The 21,428-nt window shown below is 41.8% G+C and overlaps 1 protein-coding gene across 4 annotated transcripts in view; it reads right to left on the minus strand.

Moving 5' to 3' along the window:
- MICU1 (mitochondrial calcium uptake 1) overlaps positions 1-21,428 on the minus strand; it is a 248,343-nt gene that overhangs the window by 147,720 nt on the left and 79,195 nt on the right. For all 4 annotated transcript variants that reach the window (XM_045025877.1, XM_045025876.1, XM_045025878.1 and 1 more), the window contains exon 3: positions 11,181-11,361. In XM_045025877.1, the coding sequence (XP_044881812.1) occupies positions 11,181-11,361 (181 nt within the window). The remainder of the gene's footprint in view (positions 1-11,180; positions 11,362-21,428) is intronic.

Consider the following 21,428-nt stretch of genomic DNA (forward strand, 5'->3'; position numbering starts at 1 on the left):
CCTCATGGTTGTGGAGAAAAATTTAACATGAACCTTCAATATTCAAAAATCAGAATGTAAATAAAGAGCACAAAAATTATTATTTAAAAAAATCTTGCTATTATTATGCTAACCTCAATTTTTTGGGGCCTGAATCATGATTTTAGAACACTTGGGCTGGTGTCATGACCAAGACATTGGCAGTCTGACTTAGCGGTCAAAGCAGGAGTCAGGAATCAGGGCGGGTCAAATACTGCAAGGTCAGAGTCCAAGACAGGGCAGAGAGTAAACCGAGAATTGAGTGTCAAGAGGAGTCAGGGTCAGGTTACCAGGAAATCAGAGGCAGAACACAAACTTGAGAGCAGAATCACAGATCAATAGCCAGAGTCAGGGTCAGGACATCAGGAATTCAATCCAGGGGAACAGGAAGCACAAAGTACACAATCCAGAGCAGGGTGGATCCCAGTTGGATGGACAACTTCCTGTTCTTGTGCTCAGTTTAAATAGAGGCTGTGGACCAATCAGGGTTCCCAGTGTTCTGCCAATCAGCTCCCACAACTGGGGCCCTCTCTCTGAGCTCAGCTCCTATTCTGAAAGTAGTTGGCAGGCCCCTAGGTGGCAGGTTGAACCTCCTAGCGCCAAAGAGCCCTGAGGACCAGGGTTGAAGAGCCATGGTCCCTGACATCTGGGCAATACTGAGTAAAAGCTCAGTTTATTCTCTACTTTAGTTTTGGTGTAAGAGAGGGAAAGAGATGTGAAGGGGGGGGGGAAGGAGATGAGTAATCCTTCATTTCTGTATTGGAGTTGGGCATGATTACTGTTAGCCACTGTCCGACCCTCATGAGCAAAGGCATAATTTTGCCTCAGTTATTCCTCTAATCCTTTTGCACTACATTTTTATAAGATTCTGTAGGGGCCCCATCAGGGTTGATAAAAAAAATTAATCAATTTTTTTTTTATTTAAATCTTTTTTTTTTTATAAAATGCTTTTTGAGGAAAAAAACTATCTAAAGATACATTATAGCTCAAAGATATCTCATCATGGAAAAGGGATTATAAATTCTAATTCTATAGTATGAGACAATATATTCATGTAATGTTTAAGAAAAGTTTTGTAAATGAGTTCCAATAATTCATGGATTAGGGACCCAATCTTACGGGGTTCTAGGGGCTTCTGTATAGATTATTTAGGTTAATCTTTCTATCTACCCAGTGGGACTCAGTGCTCAATCTAGAAGATACCGTCAGAGATGCTTAGTTTTGCAGATCTCAAACTGTGGATTTGTGTCTCCAGAGGTAACATGCTTGTTAAGAGCAAAAAATTTTTTAAACAAATAAATATATAGAGGTGAGAAATAACAGACCTCAACTCTATTCTCCCTCTGCAAATTTATGTACACAGTCAATCCCTTACCCTCTCTCTAAAAGTGCAAAGTTTTAAAAAGTTCAATGAATAGAAGATTGTTGGGGGCAGAATAGATCTGAACATGAAGAAGCAGCCTGGAGATAAATATGAGAAGCGAGGGACATATGCTTGTTTTGTTAAAATATTATATGTTTGCTGTTGAAGAAAAAAAATCCAGAATACTTAATGTTGTTGTTTTAGTTAAATAAAACAATTTAAATGTCTGTCTGGTGATGTTCTCCTCCTAATACAGCATGGCAAGAAAATCCTCCAAATATTAATATTAACCTGTTGAATTGGAGATAAATATTTATGAAGTCATTGGGTGGGGAACTGCTTCAATTACCTTTGGTAAATGAAATAACCAAACAATCATTCATTTTCTGATATAGCTGTAAAACTACTCTGAGAAGTTTTCAAAATAAATCACTGTTTAAAAATGTATAGTATGTAGGTTCTAAAAATGAAACCTACATCTATCTCTGAATTGTGAAGAATATGTAGTAAGGTTGTAACAACCAACAAGAATGCACTTTTATGTAGAAAACCATGATTAAATCGAGTCTTCCTGACTAGTGATTTAAATCAAATTGATTTAAATCAAATCCACCCTGGGCCCTATTCTCAAATCTCTGCCCAGAGCCAGTTTATCATTTGTGAATCTTGCAAGCAATTGTTATTCTAGGCATACAAGTTTTTCCTCAAGCATGCAGTCAGAGATGATCTAAGTCAGCGGAAAGCCTAAATGATCACAAACTCATTAAGGTAATGGTAGTAGTATGCAAAAATATAGATTTGTATTCCATTGTGTCCAAGAACAGCAAGTCTTTGCTCAGCAGCTTTTATTTCTACATTACCATCAGCCAAATGTACATGTGCTTTTGCAAACTGTTACCTCCATCTTGGAATAAACACTGATCTCAAAGCATGGCCTGGAGTACACAGAGAAGACTGTCTCATGTCCTAACACTTAATGAAACAGACCATCAGAAAGCTTCCTTAGAGCAATACTAGATTTCACAGGAATTCAATTCAGAACACATAGCTCCAGAGTAAGCGACTTGAAAGTTCAGCCTGTGTCAGCTTCCTGATTGCTGTATTCTGATTAGATTGCAGTTTAAGACAAGACATCAACAAAAAAGAAGAGGTGATAAGGAAGTGAGCAAGTATTTCAGTGTACCATTTTAACTGGACCCAAAGTTGGTAATATTTTGAAAAAATAAAGCAAAAGCTGACCTAGCAGTTTCTTGAAAATCAAGAAGGATTTCTGAATCCATCTACATCCTGCATATGGATTCTAGCTGCAGATAAGAGTCCACTGAATTCAGAATCAGGATAGAACACGTATGCAATAATGGATCAATTCAAAATCTTGATGGAATCTTGTTTTGCTTTTGTGATTTACATCGGGATTAAGAAGTAATATACATAGGACCAGAAAAGGACAAAAATATTAAAAGCAAGGAAGAAATGTGTCTTTTAAAACAGTGAGTTTAATAAATGTGATATAAAAGAACTTAGTGAAGGATAATGTTAGATGTCATTATTACAAATTGGAGACGTGCAAACTGTCTTTCAAATTCTAATTATTACCGCAACAAACATCAAGGGGCAAACAAATATCTGAAAGTGACAACTGACGATAGGTTAACAAAACAGGGAGTTTGAGCCAAATGTGGAATTACAAAAAAAATCCAACTAGTTCAATATCTAACAGGTTGTTCTCAAATCCAATCTTCCAGAAAAAACACATTCAACATTGAAATTTTCTAATACACCAATGAACAAGATGAGTTATATTCTTCTCTGTTGTACACAGCTCTGTTCACAACTGCATCAGATCAACTGAAGCTATTTCATCACTTAACAAAGGACGAATAGGACAGAGACAATAGGATACACAAATAGTAGTAGTTATATTGTACACACAAATTGCATGTGTGTGGATTTTTCTTGGTCATTTCAATAGGGAAAACATTAATACCTATTCAGAAGTATCCTTAAGAACCAGGACTAAAGTCAATCCTAGTAGAGTTACTTCTGGTGAGAAAATTATTATTATTTTCTGGTTTTGGAATACAGCAGGTTGCAAGGATTTTCAAACATTTCCTGAGATGGTATCCTTTTGACAACAGGTTCTTACTATTTCTGAAAGGTTTTCAATAATCTGTATAAAGCAGGCTAGTCAAAAGATATTGTGCAGTCTAAAAAGCTAAACTCTAGCCAAAAGCTAGACTCAGAGCAGTATCACCAGGCTCAAAGGGGAGAGTTTGCATTCTGCCAATTTATACAAATATTCATAGATTAGGGAGATGGTTTAGTAAGGGATCCCCCATGCCCAACAAGACACAACCACTGTTCTGGAAGCTTAAAAAGTCTGCTCTATATGACAGGTTGAAGGAAAAGAATCTCTTCTGTTGTCATGACAAAGAAAACTAAATAAACCAAGGTTCACTGTAACTAACATTTCAATGCACTTCCACAGTGTCATCAGGCCTCATCATCTGATAGAGCAGGAACTCTAGCAGTTTGGTCTCACACACACCCTGCATAGTAATAGTGCAGATAAATTAATATTCATTTACTTTAAGATGCTTACTGCAATGCATATTGAAATGAAGTCTCAGCATAATTAACCCTCATAATGCAGAAAACCAGCCAAGACTTAATGCCAGTTCCCAAATAGATCTTAGTGAAGCAGTCCTAATGCAGTACACAAACTCTTTTTCAAATTAATTAGCAAACATTCATGTTGTGTTATTGGTCATTAACCTTCAGCTACAATAGCACCTTTATCACCGTTTCCTTCTCTCTCATTTATAAACAATCTAAATATTACTCAAGTTACACATGTACACAAGAGGATATTTGCCCTAGAATCATCAGTTTATAACAGCCCCAGGCTCTAATTGACACTTAGCGATAATATCCTAGCTTCCTCCTACATTGCTTCACCATCCAAAATAACTTGTGACATGCTCAATTTATTTCATCATTAATTATTGCATTCATTAACAGTGCTGGGATAACAACCATGTTTCAAAACTTGAAGATTTCAACTGAAGCTTTTCCCCCCCATGCTAGGACATCACACATACGACCTTTTGGTTTATTATAGGAAGACATGAGAAGAGTTTATATGAATGGGGGAGGCAACATAGTGACAGATGATGTGGAAAAAGCTGAAGTACTCAATGCTTTTTTTGCCTCGGTCTTCACCGACAAGGTCAGCTCCCAGACGGCTGCACTGGGCAACACATGAGCAGCCCTCAGTAGTGAAAGAACAGGTTAAGGACTATTTAAAAAAGCTGGACATGCACAAGTCCATGGGTCCAAAACTAATGCATCCAAGGGTGCTGAGGGAGTTGGCTAATGTGATTGCAGAGCCATTGGCCATTATCTTTAAAAATTTGGAGCGATCGGGAGAGATCCCAGACGATTGGGAAAAGGCAAATATAGTGCCCATATTTTAAAAAAAGGAAGAAAGAGAACCCGGGAAACTACAGACCCGTCAGCCTCACTTCACTCCCCAGCAAAATCATGAAGCAGGTCCTCAAGGAATCCATTTTGAAATACTTGGAGGAGAGGAAGCTGATCAAGAACAGTCAACATGGATTCACCAAGAGCAAGTCATGCCTGACCAACCTGATTGCATTCTATGATGAGATAACTGTCTCTGGGGATATGGGGAAAGCGGTGGATGTGATATATTTTGACTTTAGCAAATCTTCTGATACGGTCTCCCACAGTATTCTTGCCAGCAAGTTAAACAAGTATGGATTGGATGAATGGTCTATAAGGTGGATAGAAAGCTGGCTAGATTGTTGAGCTCAACGGGTAGTGATCAACGGCTCGATGTCTAGTTGGCAGCCGGTATCAAGTGGAGTGCTCCAGGGGTCGGTCCTAGGGCTGGTTTTGTTCAACATCTTTATTAATGATCTGGACAATGGGATTAATTGCACCCTCAGCAAGTTCGCAGATGACACTAAAATGGAGGGAGAGGTAGATAGGCTGGAGGGTAGGAATAGGGTCCAGAGTGACGTAGACAAACTGGAGGATTGGGCCAAAATAAATGTGATGAGGTTCAACAAGGACAAGTGCAGAGTCCTGCACTTAGGAAGGAAGAATCCCATGCACTGCTACAGGCTGGGAACCGACTGGCTAATCAGCAGTTCTGCAGAAAAGGACCTGGGGATTACAGTGGACGAGAAGCTGGATATGGGTCAGAAGTGTGCCCTTGTTCCCAAGAAGGCTAACGGCATATTGGGCTGTATTAGTAGGAAAATTGTCAGCAGATCGAGGGAAGTGATTATTCCCCGCTATTCGGCACTGGTGAGGCCACACCTGGAGTACTGTGTCCAGTTTTGGTCCCTTCACTATAGAAGGGATGTGGACAAATTGGAGAGAGACCAGCAGAGGGCAACAAAAATGATTAGGGGGCTGGAGCACATGATTTATGAGGAGAGGCTGAGGGAACTGGGGTTATTTAGTCTGCAGAAGAGAAGAGTGAGGGAGGATTTGAGAGCAGTCTTCAACTATCTGAAAGGGGGTTCCAGAGAGGCTGGAGCTAGGCTGTTCTCAGTGGTGGCAGATGACAGAACAAGAAGCAATGGTCTCAAGCTGCAGTGGGGGAGGGGGTCTAGGTTGGATATAAGGAAACACTATTTCACTAGGAAGGTGGTGAAACACTGGAATGGGTTACCTAGGGAGGTGGTGGAATCTCCTTCCTTAGAGGTTTTTAAGGTCAGGCTTGACAAAGCCCTGGCTGGGATGTTTTAGTTGGTGTTGGTCCTGCTTTGAACAGAGAATTGGACTAGATGACCTCCTGAGGTCTCTTCCAACCCTAATATTTTATGATTCTATGTGCCAGAAACTCCTAAACTGCTACAACAGACCAGTTTTCAGAGCAGAGCATCCTCCTATAATTTCATCTGACTACAGTATTAAATGTGAATGGGTCAAGTCGCTCCAACATCAGAACACAGAACCTGAGTCTGTGTACAAACTCACCCACTTCATGTGGCTGACTTTACAGTAATTACAAAAATAATACAACATACATCCATTAGGCAAGTCATCCACTACTGTAACTGCTGACTATATACCAGAGATGGGACCAAGCCCACAAATAAAGGGTTCACTTAAACAACAGAAACATGGGCTCCGGTGCTTGGTGAAGGTCTTGGAAAAAATTTTGAAGGAGAAAGTAGTTAAGGACATTGATGTCAATGGTAATTGGGACAAAATACAACATGGTTTTACAAAAGGTAGATCGTGCCAAACCAACCTGATCTCCTTCTTTGAGAAGGTAACAGATTTTCTAGACAAAGGAAACGCAGTGGATCTAATTTACCTCGATTTCAGTAAGGCATTTGACATGGTTCCACATGGGGAATAATTAGTTAAATTGGAAAAGATGGGGATCAATATGAAAATTGAAAGGTGGATAAGGAACTGGTTAAAGGGGAGACTACAACGGGTCGTACTGAAAGGTGAACTGTCAGGCTGGAAGGAGGTTACTAGTGGAGTTCCTCAGGGATCGGTTTTGGGGCCAATCTTATTTAACCTTTTTATTACTGACCTTGGCATAAAAAGTGGGAATGTGCTAATAAAAAGTTTGCGGATGACACAAAGCTGGGAGGTATTGCTAACACAGAGAAGGACTGGGATATCATACAGGAAGATCTGGATGTCCTTGTAAACTGGAGTAATAGTAATAGGATGAAATTTAATAGTGAAATTGCAAGGTCATGCATTTAGGGATTAATAACAAGAATTCTGGTTATAAATTGGGGAGACATCATTTGGAAATAACAGGGGAGGAGAAGGACCTTGGAGTATTGTTGATCACAGGATGACTATGAGCAGGCAATGTGATATGGCCATTAAAAAAGCTAATGCGGTCTTGGGATGCATCAGGTGAGGTATTTCCAGTAAAGATAAGGAGGTGTTAGTACCGTTATACAAGGCACTGGTGAGACCTCATCTGGAATACTGTGTGCAGTTCTGGTCTCCCATGTTTAAGAAGGATGAATTCAAACTGGAACAGTTTCAGAGATGGGCTACTAGGATGATCCGAGGAATGGAAAACCTGGCTTATGAAAGAAGACTCAAAGAGCGTGGCTTGTTTAGCCTAACCAAAAGAAGGTTGAGGGGAGATATGATGGCTCTTTATAAATATACCAGAGGAATTAATATTAGGGAGGGAGAGGAATTATTTAAGCTTAGTACCAATGTAGACACAAGAACAAACGGATATAAACTGGACACTAGGAAGTTTAGACTTGAAATTAGACGAAGGTTTCTAACCATTAGAGGAGTGAAGTTCTGGAACAGCCTTCCAAGGGGAGTAGTGGGGGCAAAAGACATATCTGGCTTCAAGACTAAGCTTGATAAGTTTATGGAGGGGATGGTATGATGGGATAGCCTAATTATGGCAATTAATCAGAGATCAATTGCCAAATTATCAGCAGGTAAGTATGCCCAGTGGTCTGGGATGGGATGGGATCTGAGTTACTACAGAGAACTCTTTCCTGGGTGCTGGCTGGTGAGTCTTGCCCACATGGCAATCAGTTAAAACCCTGAGCATATTTGGGGTCGAGAAGGAATTTTCCTCCAGGGCAGATTGGCAGAGGCCCTGGAGGTTTTTCGCCTTCCTCTGCAGCATGGTGCACGGGTCACTTGCTGGAGGATTCTCTGCAGCTTGAGGTCTTCAAACCACAATTTGAGAACTTCAATAACTCAGACATAGGTTAGGGGTTTGTTATAGAAGTGGATGGGTGAGATTGTATGGCCTGCATTGTGCAGGTGGTCAGACTAGATGATCATAATGGTCCCTTCTGACCTTAAAGTCTATGAGTCTATAACTGCTGGAAGACTACCAGTTAGGCTTACTGCCTCATGCAGGACTAGACTTCAGCATCAGGCTCTGAGGAGACATGCTTACCCCTGTGAGGTGGAAGAACAGGATTTATTGATAGTAAAGATGCTGGTAAACCTTCTGACAAGATGTCCTGCAGTGGCTCAAGGTTGTGAGTACCAACCTTTGGGAAGACTGCTAAGAATCAGGGCACAAACCCCAAACTGGTTGTGAGATCTACATTTAGATTTCACCAACCAATTATCCAGTGTAAACTCCTCAAGCATTACAACAGCCCAACCATGGAATCACAGACAGTTCCCTTGTATACGCCAATCTGTCCTGCCACCCAGGCAAACCTATCTTTGTAACAGTTCATCCCTTATACCAAGGATTACAGCAATATTCAGGTTACTCCCAGTCCCAAAGTACCCGTCACTTATCACAAGTAAAATGCACTTTAGCTCTCACACCAAAGACACTTGTAGATAATCCTATAATAAACTATCTAAAGATTTTATTATACAGGAAAAGGAATCAAGAGTTATTTACAAGGTTAAAGCAGGTAAACATATATACACACAAATGAGTTCCATTCTAAAGTTCCAAAAAGTAATAGAAACATCTATAATAAGCAAGCTCTATATGTCGTTTAGCAGTAACTCAGGCTAAGCACTGGGAATCATTTGCTTATGCCTAGTAATCCTTTCCTCCCAGTGTCCAAGCAGCATAAAGAAACAGTTCCTTCTTGTTAGTGTTTTTCATTCCCTTCCTGCCTTCTGCTCTGAGCTGCAGACTTAGCTGATGGGATGAATTCACTTGCATGACTCATCTTCACTGAAGGGACAAAGCAATGGAGACTTCTGCCTTCTTGAACGTTCCATACTTGTCTCTCTGGTGGTGATGAGCCTCCTGTGATAGGCAGGACTTATCACCTCTGGTTGGAGACCTGCATTTCACACTAGTTAATGTCTCTCTTCTGTCTGGTGATTTACACAGTTACAGAGGTTTACAAATAAAATGTTCTATTACCACCTTATAATATGGGATACAGATGTTAAAAATGAGATTAATGCCATGCAGCAATTTACAAGCGTTCCACTATGTATTTGTCAATGTTCAGTGGAGAAATGGGGACGTTGGCATGAGTTGGCACCTGGTCTGCCAGTATCACACGTTCATCAGAACAAACTGTTAACATTGATTCTACATGAGCTAGCCAATGGGCCATGCCGAAGCAATCTACTTATTGTTGCTCCCATAAAGTCACGAGGCTGGCAAACTACTAATTTGATTAACCACCATAGGTTCAGTGATCATCACTGAGTCAGAAGAGAGAAATCCAGTTCTAGTGTGGACCTGATGATTTGCAACTATAATCTATTATAATCTTATAAACTAATTTACTCTACGATTCTCACTGCTGAAACATCTTACTTGTGAAACCTGACCATAGTCCCACCTTTCCTAATTTAGAAGGGAGAGAGATTGGTAATTTTAGGAATGGCTCCTAATTACTTAAAATAAATATCCATACTAGCCAACAAATATATCCTATCTTCAGCAGCTGGAAGCAACAGCACAGGGAGCCAGCAAGCAACCCCACTCCCCACCATCATACCTATAATAACTTTGCACCTTGCTGGTAGTGAAAAATAAACCTATTTGTCTAAACTAGTATAGACGAGGATTGAGATTTTCAAAACTGTCTAACGGATTTAAACACCTGATTCCCATTAAAATTAATGGGTACTGGGCATCCACATCCCTTACACAGTTGCGAAAATCTCAGCCTAGTATCTTAGAATGGAACTTCACTTACAATCCTCACCAACATACCAGCAGAAGGGACAGTCTGTAACCCCAGCAGACACCCTGAGATATATGGAATTTAACTGAGTTGTCTAGCCTAACTACTGAGACCAAAATATAATTCAGCATCTCCAAACAAAACCTTTACAGCATATGAAAAGTTATTGAGCCACTACATACTAATCACTTACAATTTAGCAACTAATGAGATGCAGCCTCCAGCATATGGACTTAAAAATAATTATCAGAAACAAATTATAGAAAAGGAAATGCGAAGAAAATATACTCTTTTGTTCTTCTGTTTGGTACTGCATAGACCCTTAAAAAAAACATAACCCAATGAAACAAGCATCCAGAGAGGTTAAAAAAATACAGCCATCTGCTAAGACTGAGTTATAGGACTTTTCCTCAGACCAAACTGTAATCTTGTAATATTGATAGTAACAGCTATTGACCAACTAATGTTGCAGATCATTCTAAGGAGTCCAAAACACTCATGACTTCCCAGTAATGAAGGTAGGTCAGAAGTACCACTTCACTGTTAGAGTGCTTTTTTCCTATTTAAAAATAGGGGGGGAGAGCGGGTGAAAAATCAAACAGAAAAATAAACATAGGTGTACACTTTCTATGATCAACGTGGCCTAAATAAATGCAGAAAAGAGAAAAGTTGTGTTTCAGTAGCCACAGTGAGAGGGTAACCACATGGAATAAAAAGGAGCCGCCCCTTCTTACCCAACCCCTCCACAACTGGCAAGACACAATTTTTAATTATGTCAGGCTTCTCAGATTTTAAATCACTGCTTTTTAATATAGAGCAAGGTAGAAGGCCACTAGCCTAAATTTAAAAAAGGAACTAGTGATTGAGTAACTCACTTTTTAGTTACCCAACTTGAGTTATCTCAAAAGGGCTACACTTCCCAAAAATCAAGCCCCCTTAAGGCATCTCAAGTTGAGCACTCAGAAAAGGGGTGACTAAAATGAAGGCCAGTAAATGTAAATACCAAAAGTCAGTCCATGTGTTCTCACAGTATTTAATGTTTTAATTCTGTCCTATATTTTCTCTCCCTGTTTCATTACTATGCAACTGCAGCAGTATAGAACATTCTGCATGACAAGCTTTTGTACCTTACGATCTCTAAATCCAGAACGTTGTTTCTTCTTCTTCTCTTCGGGCTGAGCCCCTCCACCACTTGACTCGACAGTCTTTCTATCATCGCCATTCTCCTCCTCTTCTTGGTCCTTCACTTTTTCATTAGTTTCTGTCCTTGCATTGTGTTTTACAGATGACGGTGCTTCTGCATGGGCTCTGTGATAGGCAGGAAAACAACAATGATCAATTCAGGAACGTTAGAGGTCCAGATGTAACAAGTTAATCAATTTTTAACATTGTATTCAACCAAACAAGCAGATTGGAATAACAGCAGATTTGACTGTAAACATCTAAGGTCGTAACATGCTTGAGGCAGGGACTGTCTCTGACTGTGTGTCTGGTAAGACAATTAGTACAATGGGGTCCTGATCCTGATTGGTGTCTGTGGGTACTACTGTTATAATAATTATAACAACAACAACTTCAATTAGTGTACTAGTATGGTCCAACAGTCCAATGGGAGCACCCTGCCATGATAAATTTCCACTTCTCCCTCTCCAGACACAGTTAACACCAGGCATTTAGCAGGAGGGAAGAGAAAGCACATCAAGTGATTTAACATTGACCGTGAATGGAAGACATCACTGAGCTCTAAAATGGAATCCTGCACAGACTTCCTTGAATGGAACACTGGCTGCAATTCAGAGCTTTGAGGATTGAAGAATAAAAAAAGTGAATGAAAGTTAGGATTTTTAAGAATCTGCAACACATACTGATACTTCCCCCGCCCCAAGGGTGGAATTCACCCACCCTTGCGAAACAAACTAATATTAATTATTCATTTGTTTGTTCCCAAGAACCTAGCTAAATATATGACTCACAGACTGAATTATGCAAGTTCACGTTTGCTTATCGTCAAGCCAACAAAAAACAAACACTCCTCCCCCCCCCGAGATGCAGCAAGTGCTATTTTCCAGAAAATATTCTAACCTTAAAAGTGTTTTTCTCATAATGCCTTTAAATCCTCTACCAAAAGAAAAAAAGTCAAACAAAGTGATGAAGGAAGCAGAATGTCTGTTGTATGTTCAGTACTGCTGTGATCAGAATAAGCAGCCTTTTGGTCTCAGCTCAATTGATTTATTTTTTATTTCAAGCAGACAGACTGTCGTATTTCGTTCATGGATGAATCTAGCGAATTTGAAGGGTGAAGGAATAATGACAATGAAGGGTGAAGTTGGTTATCCATAAATTAGAAATACTGCACACAAGCAGAACACTGGCGCTCTTTTCTTGCTGTGCAAGAGCACCTCTCAGTAATCCTCCCTGCAGATGAAAATTAAGCCTACCTCCACAGTCAGTCTTACTGCCAACCCACTGCGAACAACGAGCAATGAAAGCTACTTGAGGCATCAAAGTTGTAGGCTATAGTTTGTACACAGAGCAAACTTCACAACAGAATGCAATATTCTGAGCTTTAATACACTGCACTTTTAATCCAATCTATTATATAAAAGCTCAGTTGCAAATGCCACAAATGAAAAGCATAACATCTCATATACAAAGACTGCCCTAAAAACACAGGATCTTTGTATCTCTTAAACTTCAAGCAAAAATATATTGATATTTGGCCCCCATTATTAACAACAAAATGTAGAAGGGTGTATCAAAAGTTCCTTATGTTTTAAAAATAAAAATACTAGTTTTACTGATATTTCACACGGTAAACACAGCCACGTTTGTGGATAGTCTCCATGCATTACATAAAGAAAAAGTAAAATAAAGAGGACAGATTACTTCAAAATTAAACACCACAAAAAAGTACAGCTCCATTGCTGACTCTTCATAAGTCACTAACCGCTATTATATGTGATAGATTTGGAAGTAGTAAGTCTCCTACATTGCTTGTGAGAAGAAAGTACCAATTCTACAGAAATGTTTCAAGAGTTACCTTAAGAACAGAATTATCATTATGAATGCAAGTTGTCTTCAGGTTCTGATAAGCATTTAAGCAAAATATCTAAAATATGAAAACAATAAAATGAAAAAGTTCCTAAAACTGATTTTAAAAGTTGGTGTGGTTGGCCCAGTGGCTAGTATTCTGCATTTGCATATTCTGTACCCACTGTCAGCTAGAGGTGTAGCTGGCAATGGTTTAAGTACTTATGTAGACAGGACTAAACCATTTTTCAATTTGTTTCAAGATGACCTGATCTAAGCTGGTCATCTTTACACCCAAAAACTGTCTATAGTAGCACTTAAACCCATAGTTAAAAACAGCACAGCTTCTTCTGTACTAGACTGTGTCTATACTGGCAAAACTGGGACCTACAATTCTTTATTGGTGGCAGCAGCCTCAGAAGATGTAGCACAGACAGGTATCACACATTTTTCACCATGTCATATAGGTTGCTTTTACCATCATGTGTGTTGTCTAACCAAGTCCTGCCTATACTACACTGTCCACCATGGCTACCAGTAGCTGAGAACTATGAGCCTAAATTCTCCCTCCTCCTCCTATAAAACCTTACTCCCCAAACGAACAGAGGTTGATTCTTAGGCCTGGTCTACACTAGGCGTTTAAATCGGTTTTAGGAGCATAAAACCGATTTAACGCCAAAACCGTCCACACTAGGAGGCACCTTATATCGATTTTAATGGCTCTTTAAACCGGTTTCTGTACTCCTCCCTAACGAGAGGAGTAACGCTAGTATCGGTATTAACATATCGGAGTAGGGTTAGTGTGGACGCTGATCGACGGTATTGGCCTCCGGGAGCTATCCCACAGTGCACCAGTGACCGCTCTGGACCGCAATCTGAACTCGGATGCAGTGGTCAGGTAAACAGGAAAAGCCCCGCGAACTTTTGAATATTTCCTGTTTGCCCAGCGTGGAGCTCCGATCAGCACGGGTGGCGATGCAGTCCGAAATCAAAATAAAAAAAAGAGCTCCCGCATGGACCATGCGGATGTGATCGCTGTAAGGGCAGGCAAATCCGTTCTATCCGTTCTATCAGTGCTCCGTTACAGAAGATGAAATTCAGAATCCTTTTTTAAAAATCTCCAGACAGACGCCATAGCAGGGACTCAGCGCACTGCAGCGTGACAAGCGTAACGGAAAGCCAAAGAATCAAATGGATGCGCATGGACTGGAGGACTGAAGCTATCCCACAGTTCCTGCAGCCTCCTAAAATTATTTGCATTCTTGGCTGAGCTCCAAATGCTTCTAGGGTCAAACACAGTGCCCGCGGGTCAGGGCATAGCTTGGCAATCTACTCACCCACCCCCCCACCCACCCCCAGAAGCGAAAGGTAAAACAATCCTCTGACTCTTTTACATGTCACCCTATCTTTACTGAATGCTGCAGATAGACGCGATAGTGCAGCACTCAACACCAACATCCTTGCTCCCCCCCCGCCATGGGCGGCTGATGGTACAAAAGGATGGAAATCCATCTTCATCATCAGCATAAGCTGATCGTGCAAAAAGATGGAAATCCATTCTCATCATCAGCCTCAGCTGATGGTACAAAAGGACTGGTAACCGTCCTCGTCATCAGCCTATTGGCCCTAATTTTTTCTGGTGGATGGATGGTGCAATATGGCTGGTAACCATCCTCATCATAGCAACAGGGGGCTGAGCTCCATCAGCCCCCACCCTTCATGTGTAAAGAAAAGATTCAGTTGCCCCTGGACTAGCAGTGGGATGCTGGGCTTCTCTCCTACACACTGCTTAATGTCCTGTCTGGACTATCATAGCAGCTGGAGGCTGCCTTCCACTCATTTCTCACTAACAAGTCAGTGTGTCTTATTCCTGCATTCTTTATTAATTCATCACACAAGTAGGGGGACAATGCTACGGTAGCCAAGAAAGGCTGGGGGAAGAACGGAATCAACAGGTGGGGTTGTTACAGGAGCACCCCCTGTGAATAGCATACAGATAATAATTTCTGCCGGCTCTGACACAGAGCAGGTGGTTCTCTAACACACTTGCCTATATTAGGCAGCACTGATTCTATTTTTAGATACCAAAAAGGAGGGATTGACTCAGGGAGTCATTCCCAATTTTTGCTTTTGTGCCCCTGGCTGATTGGCCAGGGGCACTTATGACAGCAGCCAATGGTACAGGCTAGTAACCACTTTTGGCTTTTGTGCCCCTGGCTGATTGACCAGGGGCACTAGCAGCAAATGGTACAAAAGGACTGGTAGCCATGATCATCCTCAGTTCCAATTTATGGAAGGGTTTGGATGGTGCAATATGGCTAGTAACCATCTCTGCTGTCATGCAAAAGCAAAAGCATGCTTCTGTGTAGCGCTGCTGAATCGCCTCTGTGAGCGGCATCTAGTACACATACGGTGAGAGTCACAAACGGCAAAAAAAGCTCCATGATTGCCATGCTATGGCATCTGCCAGGGCAATCCAGGGGAAAAAGGCGCGAAATGCTTGTCTGCCGTTGCTTTCCCAGCGGAAGGAGTGACTGACGACATTTACCCAGAACCACCCGCGACAATGATTTTTGCCCCATCAGGCACTGGGATCTCAACCCGGAAGTTCCAAGGGGCGGGGGAGGCTGCGGGAACTATGGGATAGCTAGGGAATAGCTACCCACAGTGCAACGCTCCAGAAATCGACGCTAGCCTCGGACCATGGACGCACACCACCGATTTAATGTGTTTAGTGTGGCCGCGCGCACTCGATTTTATAAAATCTGTTTTACAAAACCGGTTTATGCAAATTCGGAATAGTCCCGTAGTGTAGACGTACCCTTACATGGAAACAGGCTAAGCCCAGAGGAAGGAAGTGTGTACAGTATGACAGATACCTAGTTCTTTGGTTAGAGGGATAGTAGCTGCCACATGAGGCCTCAAAAATGAGGGGGAAATAAGCATGACATTACAGTCTAGAGCTCCAGAAAGATGTGCGAGAAACCAGGGAGAAGGGGATGGGGGGAGGAAGCAACATTAAAATGAAAGCAGATATAGCAGCAGCTCAAATGGGATTAAAACATGGCAAATAATTTAACTTCAGGTCCACTGAACCATTTGGTTGTGTGCTAAAAATAGGCAGGTCTCCCCACCACAAGGACAAAGTGAGCTCTGGGAAGGGACTTTGGTATCTGTAGCCCCACTCACCAACAGGGTGGATAAAAATCAATTATTTAAAAAAATAAATTAAAAAAATCTGATTTTTTTATTTAAAATTGGAATTTTTTGATAAAATCCTTTTTGAGGAAAAAAAATCTATCTAAAGATAGTTTTAATTAAGATATCTTTGAGCTATAATGTATCTCATCATGGAATAGCAGCAAAGAATCCTGTGGCACCTTATAGACTAACAGACGTTTTGCAGCATGAGCTTTCGTGGGTGAATGCCCACTTCGTCGGATGCAAGACGAAGTGGGCATTCACCCACGAAAGCTCATGCTGCAAAACGTCTGTTAGTCTATAAGGTGCCACAGGATTCTTTGCTGCTTTTACAGAACCAGACTAACACGGCTACCTCTCTGATACTTGTCATCATGGAATAGGGATTATAAATCCTAATTCTATAGTATGAGACAATATATTCATGTAATGTTTAAGAAAAGTTTTGTAAATGAATTCCAATAGTTCATGGATTAGGGACCCAATTTTACAGGGTTCCAGGGGCTTCTGTATAGATTTAGGTGAATCTTTCTATCTATCCAATGGGACTCAGTGCTCAGTCTAGAAGATACCATCAGAGATGCTTAGTTTTGCAGTTCTCAAACTGTGGATTTGTGTCTCCAGAGATAACATCCTCAAATGGCCCCCTCAAGGATTGAACTCACAACCCTGAGTTTAGCAGCCCAATGCTCAAACCACTGAGCTATCCCTTCCCCCCTGCACAAACCTTAAGTCAAACGTTAACTGCTAAAGAAGAGGAGTTGGCTATGGCAGATATCCAGCAATCATCCCTCCATAATGCCAACTATAAAACTTCAGAGCTAAGGGTGAACCATTCAAGAAATGTGTTTGCTGGTGATGTTTGAAAGAAAGTCACACCAGTGAACTGGTGGAAGTCACTTAAGCACTTGGATTCAAAGACTGTTGAAGTGATAATCTCGCTTTTAATAGCAGTAGCTTCTTCTGCCAGTGTAGAAAGAATATTTTCTTCCTTTGGACTAATTAATTCCAAATTGAGAAATCGTTTGGGACCTGAAAAAGCAGGAAAATTTGTTTTTCTTTTCCAGATTATGAACAAAATAGGAAAATGAAGGTGAAGATGACTGAGTTAGCTGCAGAAGCCAGTATTTTAATTTTCTCATGTTGACCTGGATGACACAGTCAATTTAGTTTTTGTTGTTTTTAAATATTTCATTTAAATTGCTTTTAACTAAAATAATTAACAAAACAAACCTGATTTTAAAAAACTTGAATGTTTAAATTAAAAAATTCATATCCTTGTTTTGTTAAAATATTGTATGTTTGCTGTTGAAGAAAAAAAATCCAGAACACAGAACATTGTTGTTTTAGTTAAATAAAAATTTAAATGTCTGTCTGGTGATGTTCTCCTCCTAATACAGCATGGCAAGAAAAGATACCTATTCTACTACTTCTCTAGCAACAACTGGAATATCTTTCCATTCTCAGGTCTCAGGCTCCATTTCCTGATAGGGGCAGTTCCTGCTATGCACAATTTTATTACTGAAATCTTTGCTTCCTGTTCCCTCCATCCACCAAGTCATCTTGTCTGTACAGTAACTCCTCATTTAATGTTGTCTCACTTAACATTATTTCAATGTTACGTCTCTGCTTGATTAGGGAACATGCTCGTTTAAAGTCGTGCAATGCTCCCTTATAACGTCATTTGGCTGCCTGCTTGTAAGATTCTGTGGAAGAGCAGTGACTTTACAAGGGAGCATTACACAAGTTCCGCTTCTCCGCCTCCCCCTCCTCTCTCCCAGCGCTTCCCCCACCACCAAACAGCTTAGGACTTTCTGGGGGGGAGGGGAAGCAGTGGGGAAGCGCTGTATATCTGCTCCTCCCAGAAAGTCATAAGCACCGCCAAACAGCTGTTTGGTGGCGCTTAGGACTTTGAGGGGGGAGGGATGTAGTGTGCTCCGGAGAGGAGGTGGAGTGGGGGTGGGAAGAGGTGGGCCTGGAGTGGAGTGGGGACAGGAAGAGGCGGGCCTGGAGCATTCCTGGCAAAATCCAAGCCTGTTCTCCAGGGAAGCTGCTGCTGCTGTTGCAAAGGTGCTTCCTAGTGTCCTTGCCTGCAGTGGGCTGCACCTGTGTGGGGTAAAGCCAGGGGCACTTCCCAACCACAGTACAGTACAGTATAATGCCTTTTGTCTGCCCCCAAAAATTTCCTTGGAACCTAACCCCCCTCATTTACATTAAATCTTATGGGACAATTGGATTCATTTAACATTGTTTCACTTAAAGTTGCATTTTTCAGGAACATAACTACAACATTAAGTGAGGAGTTACTGTACTTAGAATCTAAGCTATGCTGGGCAGGAACTGTGTGCTTATTTTATAGTCTCTTTGCATACCTAGCACATTTGTGGGTACTATAAAATACCACAACATATTCCTAGTTGTTAAAGTATCTCAAGTGATAATACCTTTCTATATTTTTCAATTTAAATTTGCTGACCAGATAAAAAAGTCACCTTGTGCACCACCAGCAGTAGATTGCATGCCCATAGTTTGTAGAGGTAGATATAAATGTATGTGAATTCCTAATGTAATGTTTCTTCATTTGTAAGCTTTTGTACATACAAAGTAGCCTTTAGTCCACCTGGTAGAAGGTTTTAATTTGTAATAGCCTATGCAGCATGCAGTACTAGCCTTTGAAATGTTTTAGAGACTAGCTTTTTAATTCAGTGACACTTAAGCATAGGTCAGCATGAGTGTTTGAGATGATAATGCACAACTTCATTCTGGGCTTTAATATAAGTGCTCACTGGAAAAAAATGCAACTTTGCTATTGACATATGGATCTAGTTTATGCCTAATTTAGCGCAAATTTGTATACTTGTACAAAACAAAAAATGGTGGTAGTAGTGGTGGTAATGTTGATAATATACTTTGGGAAATTTAACTCTACAGGGAAGATACAGTATATGAAGACATGAAGGATACTAGTGCCTTAAAGCATACATCAGAGAAAAAGACTCTCCACAAACTTTGAAAAATGTGCCGTTAAGAAAATGAAAAGAATACAAAACTATCAAAAGCCACCAGTGCTGGACAGAATTCCGTGATGCTGGATGCAAAAGCTAGGAAAGATTAATTGTATTGGCAACTACTGGATAAGTTTTCTAGTTTAGATTATGTGCCACCAAAACTCTGTCACAGGGGTTGCTTTCAGAAATACATAAGCAAATCAAATTTGGCATATGTCAGAGTTGTATAGAACCAAGGAAAGAAAATAGACTCCGAATCTGATCGGAAAGCATCCTATTCACCTGCTTCTAGAGAGATACCAGAGCAAGCATGTCATCCTGCTATTGGTCTTGTTTCATTGTTTGCTTGAGAAAAAAAATCCACAAAACAAAAACATTTGAGACAGCAACCCATCTAAGGGAGGTAGCACTTTCAAGAGGAGAAGACCACCGTCATAGGACCTAACCACATCAACCACACCATCAGGGGCTCATTCACCTGCACATCTACCAATATGCCATCATGTGCCAGCAATGCCCCTCTGCCTTGGCCAATGTACATATCGGACAGTCTCTATGCAAAAGAATAAATGGACACAAATCAGACATCAAGAACCGTAACATTAAAAAACCAGTAGGAGACCACTTCAATCTCATTGGACACTCACTAACAGACCAAAGTGGCCATTCTTCAACAAAAAAAACTTCAAAAACATACTTCAACTAGAAACTGCAGAATTGGCATTCATTTGCAAACTTGACACCATCAAATTAGGCTTGAATAAAGACTGGGAGGGGCTGGGTCACTACAAAAGACGGTTACTCACCGTAGTAACTGTTGTTCTTCGAGATGTGTTGCTCCTATCCATTTCAGTTAGGTGTGCGCGCCGCGCGTGCACGGCTCTTCAGAACATTTTTACCCTAGCAACTCCGGCGGGCCGGCTGGGCGCCCCCTGGAGTGGCGCCGCCATGGCGCTGGATATCTACCCCAGCCGGTCCGTCCGCTCCTCAGTTCCTTCTTGCCGGCTACTCCGACAGTGGGGAAGGAGGGCGGGTCTGGAATGGATAGGAGCAACACATCTCGAAGAACAACAGTTACTACGGTGAGTAACCGTCTTTTCTTCTTCGAGTGATTGCTCCTATGCATTCCAGTTAGGTGATTCCCAAGCCTTACCTAGGCAGTGGGGTCGGAGTGAGACGTGGCAGAGTGTAAGACTGCTGAGCCGAAGGCTGCATCGTCTCGAGATTGTTGCACCAACGCGTAGTGTGAAGCGAAGGTGTGGACAGAAGACCAGGTGGCCGCTCTACAGATGTCCTGGATGGGGACATGGGCCAGGAAGGCGGCAGACGAGGCCTGCGCTCTCGTCGAGTGAGCAGTGAGGCGGCATACAGGCACGCGAGCAAGCTCGTAGCATGTCTGGATACATGCCATCACCCAGGAGGAAATCCTTTGAGAGGAGACCGGCTCGCCTTTTATGCAATCGGCAACCGCTACGAACAGCTGGGTCGAACGCCGGAAGGGCTTCGTCCGCTCGATATAAAAAGCGAGAGCCCTGCGGACGTCCAGGGTATGAAGCTGTTGCTCCCGAGGGGAGGCGTGCGGCTTCGGGAAGAAGACCGGAAGGAAGATCTCCTGGTTGAGGTGGAAGGCCGACACCACCTTAGGGAGGAAGGCCGGGTGTGGTCGAAGCTGCACCTTGTCTGCGTGGAAGACAGTATACGGCGGACCAACCGTGAGGGCATGGAGCTCGGACACCCATCTTGCCGACGTAATTGCGACTAGGAAGGCTGTCTTCCAGGAGAGGTAGAGCAGAGAGCACGTGGCCAGAGGCTCGAAGGGCGGTCCCATAAGCTTGGCCAGCACGAGATTTAAATCCCAGGTCGGGGTAGAACGCCGCACCGGCGGGTACAAGTGGTCCAGACCTTTAAGGAAGCGGGAAACCATCTGGTTGGAGAAGATGGTCCGACCTCCCATGGGTGGATGAAAGGCGGACACTGCTGCCAGGTGCACCTTCAAGGAGGAGACCGCAAGACCTTGCTCCTTAAGGTACCAGAGGTAGTCCAGGATGGTAGGGACAGGGACTACGAAGGGATTGAGGCCTCGTTGATCACACCAGAGCGCAAAACGCTTCCATTTCGCAAGGTAGGTGGAGCGAG

This window comes from Mauremys mutica, chromosome 7 (genome assembly GCF_020497125.1).
Source record: "Mauremys mutica isolate MM-2020 ecotype Southern chromosome 7, ASM2049712v1, whole genome shotgun sequence".
Classification (NCBI taxonomy): Eukaryota; Metazoa; Chordata; order Testudines; family Geoemydidae; genus Mauremys; species Mauremys mutica.